The sequence below is a fragment of the Hippocampus bargibanti genome, linkage group LG11 (genome assembly GCF_051943395.1).
Source record: "Hippocampus bargibanti isolate YZ-2025 linkage group LG11, ASM5194339v1, whole genome shotgun sequence".
NCBI classification, from domain to species: Eukaryota; Metazoa; Chordata; class Actinopteri; order Syngnathiformes; family Syngnathidae; genus Hippocampus; species Hippocampus bargibanti.
The window spans coordinates 4,617,819-4,638,044 of NC_142744.1; the positions used below are offsets into that span (position 1 = coordinate 4,617,819).

The window sequence follows — 20,226 nt, forward strand, 5'->3', positions numbered from 1 at the left end:
TAAACAAGAGACCAATGGCAGAAATAACATGTATTTGGTACACAAAGTGAATACCAGCCCTAAAAACAAAATAACAGCGTAGACCAGTACAGCTAGTTAGCTAATGGTGTCAATAGCAACTAGCTAGCGTGTTTTTCCCTCAACAGGGAAACCACTTACAATTTTCATAGTTTACAGACACCATTTATCAATCCAAGGCGTCACAGGAAGAGAAATGAAAAGAATTGTTGCTCTTGGAAATCACAATTTTGTGCCTTGGGGCCAAAACAAGCTAATTTGCCATGACTTCCAAATCTATCTTGGCATGTATTTGGCTACCTGAAGAAGCCAGGTAAAAATCTGTGTGGCATCACGCAAACAAACATCCATCAGCACAGACAGCCTGCCAATCTCAGCTCCAGTGTGACACGGGCGTTAATTGGCCTGACATGGGGGACAGGGGGGGATGATGGAGGGGAGAATCTGCTATCTGAGCAGCCGAGCGCTGGGTTGCTGATTGACATGGCTTGGACTCTCGTAAGACCTGACCCAACAAAGCCGAAGCTTATCTACTTCCTTGACAAAGTTCCTGCAGCACGCACCGAGACTCCAGAACGGCGACAAGGAGGTTTGTGCGCATGCATGATTAGACGGCCAATTAAGGATTTGTTTTCCGATACTCTCTCAACGTCACATTTTGCCTTGGGTGGTCTCTGAGGCCGAGCACTTTCAACAACAACAAAAAATCCGCAATGTGAGCAACAACGAGGAAATACTTGTACACTTGATAACTACAGTAAAGTCTCATTATATCGATATCGGTTATATCGATAGTACTGCTTATTACGATACTATTTCTATGAACTCAAGGAGAAAATTACATGCCCGCAGGATCGGATATATCGATAGTCCGGTTATATCGATGTTTTTTCCGACTCCCTAGAATATCGATATAACGAGACTTTACTGTATTTAGTATGTCAAAAATAACTTTGCCAATAACTTTCATAACTTTGCTGCTGTGAAATGTAAATTTCTCCACTGCGAGACTAATAAAGGCAAATCCAGTCGAATCTAATCCAATCCAATAAAATCCAGCGTCACCATATAAGCTTTACTTGAGTATACGTCATTTCTACAGACAACCATTGGCAGATCACCTGCAAAGCCTTCTCTGCTGGCCTAAAAATATCTGAATCACAGACAAATGTTGATTGTATTTTGTCCATGAATTCTTCTGAAATAATTCCAAATTGTCTTTCAGCTTCCTTTCATTACTTTTTGCGCAGCTTCCAGACCCGTGTTTTCATACTTAAGCATTTTAACCAATCACATTTCAGCCATCATTTGTTACCAGTGTCAGAAATCTAAATGGACACCTTCACAATCAGCTCGTCGGGCCCTGTCATATCAAATGTGTTGATCAAACTGTTGCTCTAACCAATCAGATTTCGAGTTGGCAACCAAAAAGGGGTACCAACACCTTCTTGAAGGCGCTGGTCAATGTCAGTTTTGGCAAACTATGATTGGCTAGTCATGAGCCAATAATAGTTTGCGAAAACTGCTTTGTTCACAAGCCACTAGAGACAAAAGCATACTGGCCAGAGCTAGCACACTGTATCAGTTGCGAGCTTCATAAGCAAATATATTGTGTTGATTTAATCGCGGTTTCATCACCCCACATTGGCTGAAGGAGAAGAAGAAATGGATTTGGTTCGAGATTTACTGTTTTAGCCATTTTCAAGACGGACTTATCAAGAAAAAATGGACATTAAGAAAGGTCAACCAGTTATTTCCTGGCTAAGGGTACCCTGGAGTGGATTTCTCGTAAGCCATGCAACACCTTTTTTCAGTCTGGATTGATTCAAACATAGCACTACTGAAGGCCTAGCGTTGAAATCCACGTCTCACCACTGCAGACAACATATGTTGATGTGGACTCGTTAAATCCACTAATGGGTTCAACAAATATAAAGATCCCCGGCACGTGTAAAGCAATTATCACATTTCGAGACTTTTCGTCTTGCCTGCTCCATCGAAGTCTACATTGCGATGTCTAAACATAAATGGAAGATTTCATCCTCACTGCCTATGACAGCTAGCCTGTTCTCCGCTGAACAATGTCGCCATTATAATTTCAGACTCCAGGCTCAAGCTTGTAAACCTTTTAGTTCCTATTTCCTGTGACATTAAACATCTTGTATGCCTGATCTGGGAGACTGGGTTGAAATCGAGCCTAATCCTGCCTGCCAGTTGGACCGGACAAACTGAGAAATGCGACACCAGTCAATCACTGAGAAAGCTAAACCCAATAAGGAATGTTTTGCTTTCATGGCGAGTGTCAATATATTGCGCTGCTAGAAGGGAGCGTCGTATAGCACAAATCGTCCTTATTAGCTGGGTCGGCATATTGTGCAGCTTTGACGAACTCATTCACTGCTATTCACAAATTTATTCGGGAATTAAAAATATGACATACAGCGCCATTCCCGAATTACTGGCAATATTTTTTTCCCTTCCACATGGGGGAAGTATTTCCCTTTCTTCCCCATGTTAACGCTTTGTTCCAGCTTCAACTGTTGTTAACACGCTATATAAACCAATACATGTATGTATTGCATTGTATTTTGGACAGCCGCCCTCATTTCAAGCTCGCTAACTCCAGACTCATTTAATTTTGGAATTAACATTTTTTTTCTGATGAAAGAAGAAAAGTTTTCTTACGCTGCATTGAATGTTTATGTAGTCCTAAACCTCAATATTCTGTGGGTCATGGAATGCGAGCGACAATGACAAAAACCCTGACACTAGAGTGGACATATTTTTGCACATCGTCTGGCAGTGAATGAGTTAAAGAAAATAAATAATGCATTCAAAAAATACGAAAAGCAAAAAAAAAAAAAAATCATGATCTGCACTAAAATCTAGCACGTTAGATCACACCAAGATCACACCATGCACAATAATCGGACATTTCTAGTGTTTTCTTCCATAGAGCAGTAAAGTCTCGTTATATCGATATCGGATATATCGATAGTCCCGGTTATATCGATACTATTTCTATGCACGCACGGAGAAAATTACATGCAAACGGGGTCGGATATATCGATAGTCCCGGTTATATCGATATTTTTTCGGACTCCCTTGAATATCGATATAACGAGACTTTACTGTATTTATTAATGGTGGGTATCGTTTTTGCTTATTTGAATGTTGCTGTGCCGATGACCATTTTGTGTTTGGGAGCCTTTTACGAGCGAGTTGCTTGTTCTGTAGCCACAAAAGGACATAAGTCTTCTTGTGCCGGTCCCAAGCCCGGATTAATACAGAGGGTTGTGTCAGAAAGGGCATCCGACGTAAAAGCTTGGCCAAAACAAACATGCGGATCAAACCTCTAAAGATGGAGGACACTGATTTGCTGTGGCGAGCCCTTGAAGGAAAAAGCCCAAAGGAAAAGAAGAAGACTTATTTATTTATTTATTTAGATACAGTAAAGTCTCGTTATATCGATATTCAAGGGAGTCCGAAAAAATATCGATATAACCGGGACTATCGATATATCCGATATCGATATAACGAGACTTTACTGTACTTGGTATGTTTTTTTTTATCACTCATTCAAATTTAGCACTGTTGTGATTTGGACACAAATAGCCCATAACAAAATACGCTTGCATTTTGAATGTATGGAAATCTCTTGGTAAAACATGATTTGATGAATAAAGTCATCTTAAACTACAATAACTCAAATTGAAACCATGTTGGCTTATCCAACCCCCCACCCCTTGTCTTGTTTTTTCAGAGAAGAGCTCCATGGCAGACAAAACAATTCCAATTCAGATGAGAGAACATCAACGTTAAGATGGCCTCATCTTCACCGCAGTGTAGCATAGCTTATTTCTAGTTGAGCTTTTCCGCCCCCTCCTAACCCAACCCAGTGTCAAAGGTCGCCTGTTAAGTTATGATTGTTGGGACTGCAGAGTATGCAGAGCCGGAGTTTGGGTGCGAGGCATGTCTCACTCACCCTTCAGCTGTCGTAGATCTCCCCCCCCCCCCCTTGAGAGCAGGCCCCTGTTGACTGACAGGTGTTAGTAATGACTGGAGTTCAGAGGTCTCACCAAACGCAGCTGGTTCGCAGCCTCTGGTTCGCAGGTCTCCTTGAGAATTCCAGCGTTGAGCGAAAGCTTTGCTTCTGAACAACTGGTGTTAATTAATATAATCATTTCGGGTGTTTTTTTTTCTTCGTCTGTTTTTACACTTCTAGCGACAGCACTGGCTAATTTTCACATTCTTGGCATTCACTGCCGTGGATGTTTATATCAGTGAACTGGAATCCAATCATTGACCGCAATGGAAAAATTTGTTTGTCAAGTATGGTTTGAAACAAGTGGAAAGAGGGTTTACTCAGCTTGGCTGTGAAATCAGGTTTGTCAATTACAATTGTACATAACCTGTGTCAAAGTCAAGGCCCGGGGGCCAAATGTGGCCCACCATATCATTTTATTCGGCCCGCGAAAGCAAATCAAGCTTGTCAAGTGCCATGATGCCTGCTAAAGTCCGAACCAACATTTCAAATTGTCCCATGTAAACCCCAATACCAGTCATTATTTTTTATTTCAAATTTGAAAACTAGTTATTGATTAATTTGTTGTGTACTCTATATGTAATACAGTGTAGAGAGGATTAAACATACTAATGGCTTTCCCCAAATTCATAACAGCCCCTGGAGAGAAAACTGGAACTACAAAGTGGTACAACTACAAGTTTGATGCCGTTGTAAATCAGAATCAGAATCAGAATCATCTTTATTGCCAAGTATGTAGAACACACAAGGAATTTGTTTCCGGTAGAACACGCTGCACTAGTATCGTCGTCAAAAAAACTGCTAAGTGGCACTATACAGTTCCATTTTGGCTACTGTTGAAGAGTTCAAAGAGTTAATGGCTTGGGGGAAGAAGCTGTTTAAATGGCGACGTACCATCCTTTTGCTTTTGAGTTCAGCACCGCTTTTCAGTTTATCTCATTCAATGCCATTCACAAATTTATTCGGGAATTGAAAATATGACATAGAGCGCCATTGTCGAATTTGTTCGGGTTTTGTTTTGGTGGCGATAAAGCGCTGGCCATGGTCTCTGGCAATGTTTTTCCCTTCCAAAAGGGGGCAGCATTTCCTTTTTCCCATGTTAGCGGTTTGTTCCCTCTTCAGCTGTTGTTAAAGCACTATATAAACCAATAAGTATGTATTGCATTGCAATTATTATTAATTGTTTTGACTTTTGATGGAGTTTTTTCCTCAAAGAAAACAAAGAAACTCCAATTTTAAGCGACAATCTGTACACATTCAGACACATCTTGAAATCTTATCATCAGATGAATTCAACCACTCTTCCGTCCGCCAAGTGCCATTTTTTGGAGCATGCATCCCGCTCACCTACAATACCCAAGTGGGGCACTTCAAAATCAAGCGAGAGAAGCAATCCTACCACTGGAGGAGGAAGGGGGGGCCCTCATTAAGGCGTCGCGCACTCGAGAAAGTGAGCGATCAGCCTGCCGGCGCTCAGTGGCTGACGGCAGCTGCGTTTACTTGCCTTGGCGGTGGCGGCGGCGCTGGTGGAGATGCTAAGCAGAGAAGACAGTAGAAAGTGGAAAATAGGCTTGGGAATGGGATGGAGACTTCCAAAAAGGGAATTGCTTATCATTTGGCATTCCTCAACTCCTTTCATCACTTTTGATCATTCCTCGCATGTGGGAAGGAAAGGGAATAAGGAGGAGGAGTCAGGTTTCTGATGCCGATCTTATTTTCCCCCCATGGAAGCTTAAAAGCAACCTTAGATAGGAGTTTTCATTATACAGTGAGACCTCAACTTACGAACTTAATTGGTTCCCAGACAGAGTGTGTAAGGCGAAAAGTGTGTATCTCAAAAACAAATTTCCCCTAGGAAACCATTAAAATGAGAATAATTCGTTCCCGGGTTTCCATAAAATATAATTTTCAACTAAATAAGCCTTACAACTACACACGACAAACCTTATTCTATGTATAATAAATGTGTTATTGTATTGTAATCAAAGAAATACACTGAATTGTATCATAAAGTCACTTTATTTACATTTGTGATGGTCATTTGTGGCTTGATGTAATGGCGTTGGAGGTCGAAGGTCAGACAGAATTGCTGTTTGGAAAGAGAGGCGCATTACATGAGGACTGTAATTAAAAAAATAAACTGTGCTGTAAAATAAAGTTTTATTTGCCTTTTTGATGGTCGTTGATGGCTTATGGAAGGAGAGTCACCTTCCATAAGGACTGTTGGTAACTTAACCTCTGGTGCTGTTCGGTCGTGTGCTTCCGCCAAAGATCACTCCGCCAGCCGTGGTGGGTGTGTATTATGAAAATAGTGCTTATTATAAGGTTTAATTTTCATAAATTTGACGTTTGTAAGACGAAAAGTTTGTAAGTTAAGGTGTTTGTAAGTTGAGGTCTCACTGTAGTTTGATCTGATTCCTCGGCATTGACCAGTTGGAAAATTGCGCCCTCCTACTTATGAGTATGCCACAACATACCTGCCATCTTATACATTTTGCTCTAATTTTTAATGCTTTTTCATCATTTCAAATAATGCACAGCGTACTACAACTTTTATAGGGGGGGAAAAACAATTAAATCATGAATGGATCTTCCAAAGACCATTTTAACTCAAACCCAGTTCGTCTCAACTGCTGGTAGCCAACGACAACCGCTACTATTGTCACGGCAAACCAGCAAAGTAATCCTCAATTATTTTTTAATCACTGCGTAAGGTCAGATTGAAAAACGATAGCAAACAACCAAAAAACAAAATAACAAATAATGTGCACTTTCTGCATCCTCTTTGTTGAATGAAGCAGTTCTAGATGAAAGAGCAGCGGATCAATGCATCCTTTTCACCAATGGATGTCATGGTGAAATGTGCAGGTCTGATACAAGCTAATTGTTCAAAGCAAACATGAAGCTGTAGCATCCATTGACGAAAAGAAATTGTCTCACATCTCCTGTCCCACGTAAATCTGCTTCAATTCCAAGCCGCGACAGTTCCACATATGTGTCGGCTAATGCTAGTAGCTAATTAGCAAAGATGGCGCCATTAAACAAATGAGTGACCTCATTTTTTTTGGTCGGACAGTCCCGACCGTCTTCTCTGAGCCAGCTAAAATTTAACCGAAAGATAATGACAAAGATAAGATATTTTTGTTTGATGAGATGCAGTTTTAGGTACAGTAAAGTCTCGTTATATCGATATCGGATATATCGATAGTCCCGGTTATATCGATACTATTTCTATGCACGCACGGAGAAAATTACATGCAAACAGGGTCGGATATATCGATAGTCCCGGTTATATCGATATTTTTTCGGACTCCCTTGAATATCGATATAACGAGACTTTACTGTATTTTTTTTCAATGTTTTTTTTGTCACTCAATTTTAGTATTAATGTCTTTTTTTCAGTTTCGTTATCTTATTCTTTTTTTTTTATTATTACACTGGCCTTGTCTCTGGCTGTTGACTTTCAATGCTCAAACACTCGACAAATAGGCACACCGGCGTCGAGAATCAAAACCGGCAATCAGGTGGGAACAAAAGAAGAAAACATTTGATTTAAAATGCACAAAACATTTCCCCAGACCTTTCAGTTAATTGCAACGTCGCTTTGAGTGAATGGAGCGAAGAAAGCAAGAACTAGAAATTAACCATGATTGGTGCCTCTCAAGAAGAAGAAAAAAAATCAGCAATGATCACACAGACGTATTATTTGCCGATTAATACACCCATTCATTTTCCCTTCGTTGTCGAGTTCTTTGACGTAGCTGTCAGCAAGAGAGCAAGAGACAGACAGCATTCAAAAGACTTCAAACGACAACGATACAAGCCACCGTTGTGTCTACCGCAACCGACTTTTCTGAACGTTGGCTCTCTCTCTCTCCCCCGAGAGCCACTTAGTGTGTCCTCTGTGCAGCCCCTTGTGTGATATACTTCACTATATTCACCACCGCGCCGCCCCCCTAGCACTACAACCACAAACTTCACATACGATGATACCTCATCTTTAGCTAGTCTTGGCGATGCCACGGTAGCTGGTGGACTAGTCTTCGGCGGTCGAACAACGCCACTATGGCTGGCGGACTAGTTTTCGTAAACCCCTTTCTTTGAGTGCGGACATGGTTTGTTATCGAGTAGAGTACTTTCGCTATTATGGGACCAAAAAAGATCCTACTACAGCCAAGATGAATCTGAAGTGGACACAAAAGAAAATTACGGTCGAGCAGAAGAAGATAATCGAAAAACACAAACGAGGACGACCATTGCTACGTGGGGCTAATATGTATTTCTTTAATTTAAAACAGATTATTTTTTTACAGACAGTGTATTTTAGATGTTCAATTACCTGACATGTTTTGGCATGTTTCCTGACATGTAATTCTTTAATTACAATCCAATAGCACATTTATTATACATAAAATAAGGTATATTTTGTGTAGTTTTAAGGCGTAATTTGTAGGAAATTATTTTATGGGGACTGGTGAATGGATTCTTTTTATTTTAATGGTTTCTTATGGGAAATAAATGTTTGGAAGAAGAACTTTTCACCTTACACACAGTTTCTGGGAACCAATTAAGTTCGTAAGATGAGGTATCACTGTACCTTCAACACTGGTAGAAGGAAAAGCTCAAATTCGAGTTAGAAAATAAGTGTTAATTCCTAAATTATATTGGTCTGGAGTTATCTGAGCTTGAAATGTGGGTCGCTGTACAAAATATGATACGATACATATTGATTTACATTAAATAGAGCTTTAACTCTTTCACTTCCCTCTGGATGGAATTTTTGCTAACTAATGACGTGGGAGGCCAGATTTGGCCCCTGGGCCTTGGCTTTAACACCCGTCAAACTTTCATTGGGCCTTTTAATGACATATTATCCCCCTCATTCCGCTGAATAACAATCCCCCTCCCCAGATTGAGGGTTTGCATTTCCCTTGTTCATTAGTCAAGTCAGTGATGGGCCGCGTTGAATTCAGGACGTAGCGCCGCTTATTAATCAAGACGTCACGTTTCACATCTCTCTTAACCGATGCCAACGTCTAATCTTTTTCTCAGAAAGACATATTCAACTGGCTCAAATGAGATTTCCAATCTCGATGGAATTTCATCTGATTTAATTGTGACACGTAGCTATCGAAAACCATTTAAAAAAACAGTTTTCAAGCTTTACAGAAAGGCAATATCAGGATTGAAATGAAATAAGACGTCAGCAGCAGCAGTAGCGCTCGCAATGGCACTAACGCCTCAAGGAGTTTTGTTTCTGAAGGTAGAAAAAAAACATTGGGGTTACATGAAGGACACTGGCCACATTCCACACACACACACACACACACACACACACACACACACACAACACACACACTCTCTTGAGTGCCCCACCCATCGGCGAAAACCCCCCGCAGAGTGTAATCCCGCACAGAGCCACTCTCGGCTCTACCCCCGCCATGGATTCCTGTAAAAATCAATGAAATATTTTCCCACCAAAATGAGGAGGAACAATGGCTGAAATCGGCATGTCAAGGTCTTCCTAATGAGGGAGTTGCCTGCAAAAGGGGGCTCCTGCACTTCACGTCTTGCGGAGCAAATGAGACGGGGCAGGAGAAAAGATGGGCAGATTGATAGGCGGCGAAGGTCAAACACTTCCCACTCGACTGCTGCCATTTTGATTTTTTTTTTTATATCAACTTTATAACTTGACCTTGACTGGCAACCAAGGACAGAATTCCTACAAACTTTTGCTTCGGTTATTTTTCGTCCGTGACGTGCATTGATGTGGAAAAACAAACCCGTGTAAAGAAATGTCACATTGAATTATCGATCGGCCATGACTGTACTCTGTGACTGTAAAGTGACCTTGAGAGTTTTGAAAGGTGCTTATAAATGAAATGTAATAATATTATTATTATGACTGGATCTATTAGCTAGCTAGTTAGCTTTATATCTATTTGAGTTACTTCCAGGTTGAGTGAATGCCGGCGCGTGTGGCTGCTGCCACTCACCCACAGAATAAAAAACTTATCCTGTGACTGTAAATGACCTTGAGAGTTTTGAAAAGTGCTTATAAACTTATTTTAACTGGTTATAATTTAAAAAAAACAATAATGCACACTTCAGATGACGTTTCCCACAGAGTGTTGGAAGAAGCAATTCTCACAAAGTTAAAAGCAGCATCCAGCAAACCAAAAATCAGAATAAAACCTTAACCAATCCGCACGCAGTCATACCTAGATTTACATAAATAAGTTTTCTCTGTATTTGACAGTTGTTTACTTTGCATGAACTCATTCACTGCGAGACGATGTGCCACTCCAGTGCCAGGGTTTTTGTCATTTTCACTCAAATTGCTGGACCCACAGAATACTGAGTTTTAGGACTACATAGACATTCAAGAAACCTTAGACTCTCTTCTTTCATCTGAGAAAAAGAGTTAATTCCTAAATTACATGGGGGACAGACTGGGGGACGGATTATTCTCATTTTAATGGTTTCCTATGGGAAATTATTTTTTGGGATACACACTTTTCGCCTTACACTCTGTCTGTGAACCCATTAAGTTCGTAAGTTCTGAGAATGAGCACGAACACGTACGGCCAAACACTCACCCTGAATTCAACAACACGTTGGAAGTTCAGTGAAACTTTTTCAGTCAGGTTATGCCTCTGCACTACAAGGAACATTTAACTCTAGTTTTTTTTTTCTTCCCCCGTGGCTTTAGGTTCACCACGCTCACCCACCGTCCTTTGTTCAGTATTGCCTTTTAAGTTTCCCACTCCCACACTTCTGGCCCGCACTACTCAATGCATTGCTCTTTCTCTCTCTGCCTCACATGCCTTCTCCGCAGGAGATCCCCCGCTGTGCGCCAATCCCATTCTCATAGGTGATTGCTCAGGGAATATTGATTAAGGCAAAGATTTACTGAAGAAAAAGTCACTTTTGAAAACTTGCCGGGGATGTGGAGGGGGTAGAGGATAAGAGGATGGGGTGGCTTGCAGGCACACACTAGCGCATGCTAGCGAACTGATTCTCCCAAGTCTAATTGTTGTGATTAGTGATAAACGCGGCCAATTAAAAATAATGAATCAGGGAAGAATGCTATCAAGAACATTATCACATCAATTGCAACATAGACGTGTTGCTTTTGTAGGGGGGCGGGGCCTTTGCAAGTACAGTGAGACCTCAATTTACGAACTTAATTGACAGACAGAGTGTGTAACGTGAAAAGTGTGTATCGCAAAAAAAAAATTCCCATAGGAAACCATTAAAATGGGAATAATCCGTCCCCGGGTTTCCATAAAATATACTTTTCAACTAATATTCAGTCACTTGTAATGAAAGAAATACACTGCATTGTATCATAAAGTCGCTTTACATTTGTGATGGTCATTTATGGCTTGATGGAATGGCGTTGGAGGTCAAAGGTCAAAGGGAATTGCTGTTTGGAAAAAGAGGCGCATTACATGACGACTGTAATTAAAGAAATGTGCTGTAAAATAAAGTTTTATTTACCTTTTTGATGGTCGTTGATGGCTTATGGAAGGAGAGTCACCTTCTATAAGGACTGTTGGTAACTTAACCTCTGGTGCTGTTCGGTCATGTGCTTCCGCTGAAGATCACTCCGCCAACCGTTGTGGGTATGTATTATGAAAATAGTGCTTATTACAAGGTTTAATTTTCATAAATTTGACGTTTGTAAGGCAAAAGTTTGTAAGTTGAGGTGTTTGTAAGTTGAGGTCTCACTGTACAGTGATACCTTCGCTTATGAACGCTTTAGCTCACAAACTTTTCGCCTTACGAACATTAAATTCGCGAGCATATAATCTTGGCAGACGACTGGTTTTCGGCGGACGAACCAAACCACACGGAGCACCACGGTGGCTGGCTGACTAGTTTTCGTCAACTTCTTTCTTTGAGTGCAGATGAGGTTTGTTATCGAGTGGAGTACTTGCTATTATGGGACTGAAAAAGACCCCACCACAGGCTTGTGTTAAACCGAAGAGGACACAAAATTTAAACAAATGTATTGATTTGGATTAATGAAAAGCAGCTAGCAGGGGACAGTGCGAGTGAGGGTATTATCGCTGTGAAAGCAGTTTTAAGGCTTATTTCATAGAAAATTATGTTTTATGGGTACCTGGGAACGGATTATTCTCATTTTAAGGGCTTCTTATGGGAAATAAATGTTTGGAAGACAAACTTTTCACCTTACACACATTTTCATGGAACCAATTAAGTTTGTAAGCTGAGGTTTCACTGTATAAAAAAAAAACAGATGCGTCGGACCATGAGATGATGGACTTGTTTAGTCAAGGCGTTTATTAGGTGCATTTTAGTACAACAGTTTTCCCGAAAGTTACAGCTTACAAACTCTTGGACGTGTACTTTTGTCACAATTTTACAAGTGTCAGCTAAATAGAAACGGACCAATAAAGGGAGACGTCATACGCATACGATGTACCAGTGCCCATAGAAATGTCTGTACATAATAAGGCTCACACACACACACACACGCGCGCATATATTATTGACCACGCATACTCAAATGTACAAATGTTCACATTTTCATTCACGGTGTACCATAGAATGGCGTGAGACTGCCCTCGGTGACTTAGGTGCCCGTGCTCTTGCCTGTGTTGCGTGTAAAGAGTGTATCAAGCCTCTCTGGCGCCTGAAAGAAAAGATCAAAAAGAGAAAGTTCCATTTTAGGGCATGATACAGTTGGTACCTCAACTCAGACTTGGAAATGACAAGTGTGAAATCGGGAACTGAGAACGGGTCACTTTAACAACTTTTTTTTCAGCATCGCAAAGAAAAAAAGAGCTCTTTTTTCCTATTCGGTGGTGACATCATGAACGCCATTTGGAAGGGGGCTTGGAGAGAGACAGGCCGACCCAGTCTTTGATCGTGACAGAGGCCAACAGAGGGAATGGCGAAAACAGAATTATAGTGTTTGCATAATAAGACTCAACTCATTCACAAGCTCTCGTGACGACAAAAGCAAACAAAACAAACAAACAAACAAACTTAAAAAACTAACTCTTTCTTGGTGTTTCGCATTCAGTGGTGACGTCAGTGGACGACATATGTAAAGGGTGCTGAGGGAGAGGGAGGCCGACCCAGTCTTTGCTTTTACCACCCCAAGTGTCATTTTCAGTTTGATAGTGACAAAGGCAAACAGAGGAAATGGCGAAAACAGAATTAAAGCATTTGCATAATAAGACTCGTTTCATTCACAGGCTCTCGTGACGACAAAAGCAAACAGTTGAGACTGAGCCCAAATGGGGGTGTTAATACAGTCTAATTGAATCCCATTGCAGGTATCTGTGCCAATCTTAAATGGCATTTGGAGACACGCTTTTGGTTTGTAATGACGTACAATGATATTTTGGCTTCCGAACACTTTTCGCCTTACGAACATTAAAATCGCGAGAATAAAATCTTGGCATAGGAACTAGTTTTCAGCGGATGAACACCAAACCACACGCTTGAACGCCACGGTGGCTGGCGGACTAGTTTTCCACATCCTCTTTGAGTGCAGACGTGGTTTGCTATCGAGTAGAATACTTTTGCTATTATGGGACCGAAAAAGACCCCACCACAGGCTAGTGAAAATTACGGTCGAGCAGAAGAAGATCATCAAAAAAACACGAACGAGGTGTGCGTTTGTGTGTCTTAGCGTCCAAGTACCAGTATGCTAAATCGACCATTGCTACATGTGGCTAAGGGTGTTTCTGTGTTGTCTAAGCAACGGTCTCAGGCAATAGAAGAGGTTGAAAAACTTCTGTTGATTTGGATTCACGAAAAGCAGCTAGCAGGGGACAGTGTGAGTGTGAGAGGTATTATCGCCGAAACAGCACTGCAACTGCACTTGGATATCATCAAGAGGCAACTGCATCAACGACGATCACAAAGGTAAATAAAACGACTTCATTATACTGTACAGTTTATTTCTTTAGTTACAATACAATAGCACATGTATTATACATAAAATAAGGTATATTAGGTGTAGTTTTTAAGGCTTAATTAGTAGAAAATTATGTTTTATGGGGACCTGGGAACGGATTATTCTAATTTTAATGGTTTCTTACGGGAAATAAATGTTTGGCAGATGAACTTTTCGCCTTACAGACACTTTCTGGGAACCAATTGAGTTTGTAAGCTGAGGTATCACTGTATTTTGTCACTGTCGAGCAGAAATCCTGTATGACCAAATATGGTACATTTACTACAAATAAAACAGCTGGATTTTGAAGGATGAGCAAATAGATGGATTCTCTTGATCCCATACGAAGGATAAAATAATCCCTTTTCCCACACAATTTTGTGTGTTCTTCTATAAAATAGTTCTTGTCAATTGGAAGAAGCCTTTATCCACCAGACATCATTGGGTAAATGCAGATATTTTTTGGAGGAATGTTTGAATATGTCTATTGAGATCTTCAGTCAAACACAATCCATTCCAGGACGTTGGACGACCTCTGATTATGTTTTGACTTTGACGAAAAAGAATCATTTTGGACTGTTACCCTAAAATAATGACATCCCAACAAACATTGAAATAATGTCGCACAGCAAGTATTCATCAAAAACAAGGCAGACTTTACTCCTGTTATAACATAAAGCTGTTTGAACGTTAACACTGCGATGGAGTACGTAAACACATCCATAGATTATTTTGTTAGATCATTCAAAAACACTGCCAATCCGATTCTGGCAACTGCGATGACTTTGAGTGTCATGTATGCATGACATCAAAAGCCTTTTTGTGCTCATGCAAATGTAAACTCCACTGTTCCGCTGTCAGAATGGCATCGGGCATCTGTTGGCAAACGTCAACCCAGATGCTCACTTTGACTCCATAGAGATGCAAAACTGATTCATTCTTGATTTGGAGCGCAGTTATGCTTTTCAAACTTGATCTGCTCCAGCTGGCACAGTCATGAATGACAGTAAAGCTTTTTTATTTGTTTTGTTTTTGTGTCATGATTTTTTTATTTTTGTCCAGGTCAAAGAAGAGTCAGCTGTTTCTCAATTTAGGTTAAATGCTATCAAGGCTACTGTATTATAGTGAATGAAAGCTAACAAAATAACACAAACTAAAAAAACAAACAAAAAAAAAAACAACAGGGATGAGAATCCGTTCTGTGACTCATTTTAAGCGTCAGTAAGAGATAAATGTTAAAGTACAATACAGTAAAGTCTCGTTATATCGATATTCAAGGGAGTCCGAAAAAATATCGATATAACCGGGACTATCGATATATCCGACCCTGTTTGCATGTAATTTTCTCCGTGTGTGCATAGAAATAGTATCGATATAACCGGGACTATCGATATATCCGATATCGATATAACGAGACTTTACTGTATTTGTTTATGAGTACTCGTACTCGAGTCTTGGTGAGTAGTGGAAAAGTGAATACAATCATATTGGTATTGGATAGAAAACATATTTGTCTTGGAAAGTAATAAAACTAATCAAAAACTAAAGCAGAGCATTTTGGGATAAAAAAAAAATACAAACCTACTTTAACTCATTCACTGCCAGATATGTACAAAAATGTCCACTCGTGTCAGGGTTTTTGTCATTTTCACTCCAATTGCAGGACCCATAGTATATTGAGTTTTAGGACTACATAAACATTTAAGGCAGCGTAAGAAACTGCAGACTCTCTTTTGTCATAAGAAAAAAAGAATTAATTCCTAAATTACCTTATTTATCCGAGTATAACGCACACTCGTGTATAACGCGCAGCCATAATTTTCAATTAAAAATGGTATAAAAATTGGGTTCACTTTTTCTCGGCTCAGACCAAGCATTGTGATAAAAATCATTTATTGACAATGTAAACACTGAATCGAAACTCTGGATATTGGTAATTGTGCAAAACAGCAATGCTTAACTCACATTTCAGTGTGGGCGAAGGAAAGGAAATGAAGCATAGCTAAAGAAATGGTAACCAACAAAAAAACCCAACAACAACAAAAAAAAAGAATACGCGTGATCCGGGTTTTTCCGAGAATTAAAACTGAAGGGTGAGAATAGCCATGGCAACGCTGCCCCCTCCTGGAAGGGATGAAGCATTAACTATATTTGAGATTTTTTTTTCACAGGCCTCGTTTATAACGCGCACCCAAACTTTGAGTTCTTTTTTTAAGGAGAAAAATTTGCGCTTTATACTCGAATAAATACGCTATATCCGTCTGGAGTTATCTGAAGTTGAAATGCGGCGACTGCACTACAGTAAAGTCTCGTTATATCGATATTCAAGGGAGTCCGAAAAAATATCATATACAATCGATATATCCGACCCTGACATATAGTATCGATATAACCGGGACTATCGATATATCCGATATCGATATAACGAGACTTTACTGTACAATACAATACAGACATATTCATTTATATAGCGCCGAAGCTGGAAAAAAAAAGCGCTGACATGGACAAAAGGCAAAAGCTGCCTGATCGTGGAAGGAAAAAAAAAAACATTGCCAGAGGTCTGACCAGCACTCCGCAAGAAAAACCAAAACCCGAAGAAATTCGGGAATGGCGGTCCACGTCATATTTTCAATTAGAGAATAATTTCGGCAATGGCAGTGAATGAGTTAAAAATGAACTTCAAAATAAGTGCATGATAACGATCAATCGGGAAATTAAAAAAAATAAAAGTCGCAAAACATGATTTTTTTGTGAGTCCGGACAAATCAGTCAAAATGCATACAAAAAGCTGTCAGTAACGAATGGGTTAAATGGTGATTGGCTAACACTTACCAGAAATGTAGCGCAGGCAAAAATCAGGTATCACCGTTCTTCCTCACTAGCGGATGGATGGCTGCGCTTCTAACAAGCACAAGGAATAAAAACAGAAAACTGTACAAAAGTAAGTGCTCACCAGCAAGAGTACATCCACATTAAACACCATCTCCCATAAAATGTTTTTTTTTTAAACTCCTACACAGCAATTTTCATATCGCTCTACAATACCAATGCTTCACATTTTTTTTTTCCTCTCATATCCGTTCCGCCAAGGTTGAGTCATTTCCACCTGGAGCTAAAAGATGTCCAATCCACAAAGTCCGTCCATAAAAATGGATGCAGGGCATCTCGGGAAGCTACACATTGCATGTGTCCAACCAGTCTTTTTTGCCTAAAATGCAAGCAGAGAGTCCTGTACATACACAATCATCAGCATCACCTTCAATATGAAGATCTATTATGAAAAGATATAATTATATTTAGCAAGAGATAAACATATTTATATTCTCTGACCGCGGGCTCCCACCCACGAATCTACAGGTAGTGTTAAAGGCAAGACCGGGTCGTCTTGCTGCGCGAGGGAGGGGTTAAAAGATCCAAAAAAAATAACAATAAAATGGAAGCTAAAAGATGACGCGAGCAGTTGAACTGTACATCCCTGTATTCTTCTCTTCCTAATTACTCCTATTGATTACTTTAGTACTCTATCATTGAACTCTGGCCAGGTCAAGGCATCTTCATTGCACAGGAATTTCAAAATAAAACCACAGATCACAAATTGTTTCTATAATAGTCCGGATTAACAGAGGTACAACAAGTAATCCCGAATACTGGCGAGGAATTCCCGCATTTGGTCAAAACCACCACAGTTTTTTTTTTCCCTCCCCTTGTGTGTCAAACGTGGACCCTGAACTGCTCCGTGTGGATTTTTCTAAGCGTGGAAGTGTAGACCCTGGTCTCCTCGTGTGGATCAGATTAAGACAACGGTCTCGACCCTGCCGCGTTTCGACGGATCGGGAGTCATTCGAGGGCCGCCGTTGCTGATCTTGATGGTGGTCCTCTGAATGCTGCCCGCTCCGTTGCACGGCGCCCCCTGTTGTCATGCCATGGCGGTGGGTGACTGGCTCATCTGCACCCTCATGGACTGGATGTTGCTCAGGATCTTCTTTTGGTGTCCGGCTAAGGTCACACCTATTCGCAGCAAGTCCCTGGTGGCAGCAGAGGGTAAAACAAATAAATGAATAAATAAATAAACCAATCAATAAATGAATGAATAAATAAATAAAGAGAAATCTATACATAAACACGTAAACAAATTCATAAATACACCAATAAATAAATACACACATGGAAATCTATACATAAGCACATAAATAAATAAACAAAGAAATAAACAACTAATACATAACAAATAAGCACACAAATCAAAAAATAATAAATACAAAAACACAAACAAACATGTACAAATAAATAAACACACAAATAAATAAATAATACATAATAAACAAATAAATTAATACATAAACACACAAATACATAAATAAGCAAACAGATAAAATAAATGCATAAATACAAAAACAAAGAAATAAACAAATAAACACAAATAAATAAACACATGTATTAAAAAAATACTAAAAATAATACATGATAAATAAACAAACAAATAAATAATTACGCAAACACAAATAAAAAATAAATAAATACAATAACACAAACAAACATGTACAAATAAATAAAGACACACACAAAAAATAATAAAAAATAAATAATACCTAATAAACAAATTAATAAATAAACACACACAAATAAATAAACAAGCAAACCTAAAAAATAAATGCGTAAATACAAAAACACAAAGAAATAAACAATTAAACACACACATTAAAAATACTAAAAATAATACATGATAAATAAACAAAAAAATAAATAACTAAGCAAACACAATACATAAATAAATAAATACATAAATATGTACATAGAAATCTATAAATAAACACATAAATAAATAGACAAATACAATTTAAATAATCCTCAATAAATAATTAAATAGACACACAAATTAATAAATAAATATAAAAACACAAATAAATAAACTAACAAGCAGAAATAAATAAACACATAAATAAATAAATAAATAAATAAACCATGCATAATAAATTGGATTGGATTTGCCTTTATTAGTCTCACAGTGAAGAATGAAGAAACAAATAAATAAACATAAATAAATAAGCAAACAAATAAAAGTCAATAAATAAATACCTAAATACAAAAACACAAAGAAATAAACAAATACATAAATAAATACATAAACACATAAATAAACACACAAATAAATAAATGAACACATAACACAATAAACAAATAAGTAATGAAGCAAATGCAAACTAAATAAATAAATACTAAATAAAGTATACATTTCTTTTGACTGAATCTGTATTCGACGTGTCTTTTTAATGCATTTATAGTTTGTTGAAACAAAGTGACTGACATCTATTTTGCTGCATTTTCGAGTGTCTCATTCAGCATGTTGGCTGGGTGGGTGGGGGGAGGAGGGGGTTAGATTAATGCTAAAAATAGGCGCACTTGACTTGAGTGAGCCCCTCAAGTGTCACATGGGCTTAGAAAACGCTCATCAAACTCACTCTGAGGTCATTTGAGCCACCAGCTGCAGGGACGTGAAGCCCGAGTTGAGGAAGTTGTCTCGGTATTGGCTCATCTTGATGGCACTGAGCCAGTCTTCCACAGAGCTGAAGGTGTTGAAGTCGGGTATGGATCTGTCTAACAGTGGCTGAGAAGGCCTGCAGCGTAACCAAACAAAGAATAGATCTCATGCTATTTATGTTCACGATACACGGTGGGTTTCGATTTTGGGTTGTACCATCCATTCACACTGTTTGGAAACATTTTTTTTTTCTTCTTCTTCACAAGGATTTTCAAATACTATTTTGGCATAGGAGTGGTTAAATACATGTGTTGCTACACCATTTGTGTTCATAAGTCACTAAACACAAAACATTGGTGAGAACATTAGAGGTAATCAGGCCGAACAAAAGAAGTAATCAGATATTAGCTATCAATTAGCTAGGTAGCGAGCTAGCTGTTAGCTGTCCAGCTGGCTGGCTGTCAGGTGTAAGGTGAAAAGTGTGTATCCCAAAAAATAATTTCCTATAGGAAACCATTAAAATGAGAATAAACTGTTACCAGGTCCCCATAAAAGACAATTTTCTACTTTCTAATTTTTTCTAATTTCTATGCTAAACTACCCACAATATACCTTATTTTATGTATACTCAATGTGCTATGGTATTATAATTAAAGAAATAAACTGTACAGTATAATAAAGTGGTTTTATTTACCTTTGTGATGGTCATTGATGGCTTGATGGAATGGAGTGGCGGGTTTCATCAGC

At 39.1% G+C, this 20,226-nt stretch overlaps 1 protein-coding gene across 3 annotated transcripts in view; it reads right to left on the minus strand.

Annotated features, from left to right (window-relative positions):
- Positions 1-12,354: 12,354 nt before the first annotated feature.
- ephb1 (EPH receptor B1) overlaps positions 12,355-20,226 on the minus strand; it is a 165,694-nt gene continuing 157,822 nt past the window's right edge. For all 3 annotated transcript variants that reach the window (XM_089007565.1, XM_089007566.1, XM_089007564.1), the window contains exons 15-17: positions 19,460-19,615; positions 16,833-18,025; positions 12,355-12,725 (exon numbers count right to left, since the gene is read on the minus strand). In XM_089007565.1, the coding sequence (XP_088863691.1) occupies positions 17,917-18,025; positions 19,460-19,615 (265 nt within the window). In that variant the 3' untranslated portion in view covers positions 12,355-12,725; positions 16,833-17,916. The remainder of the gene's footprint in view (positions 12,726-16,832; positions 18,026-19,459; positions 19,616-20,226) is intronic.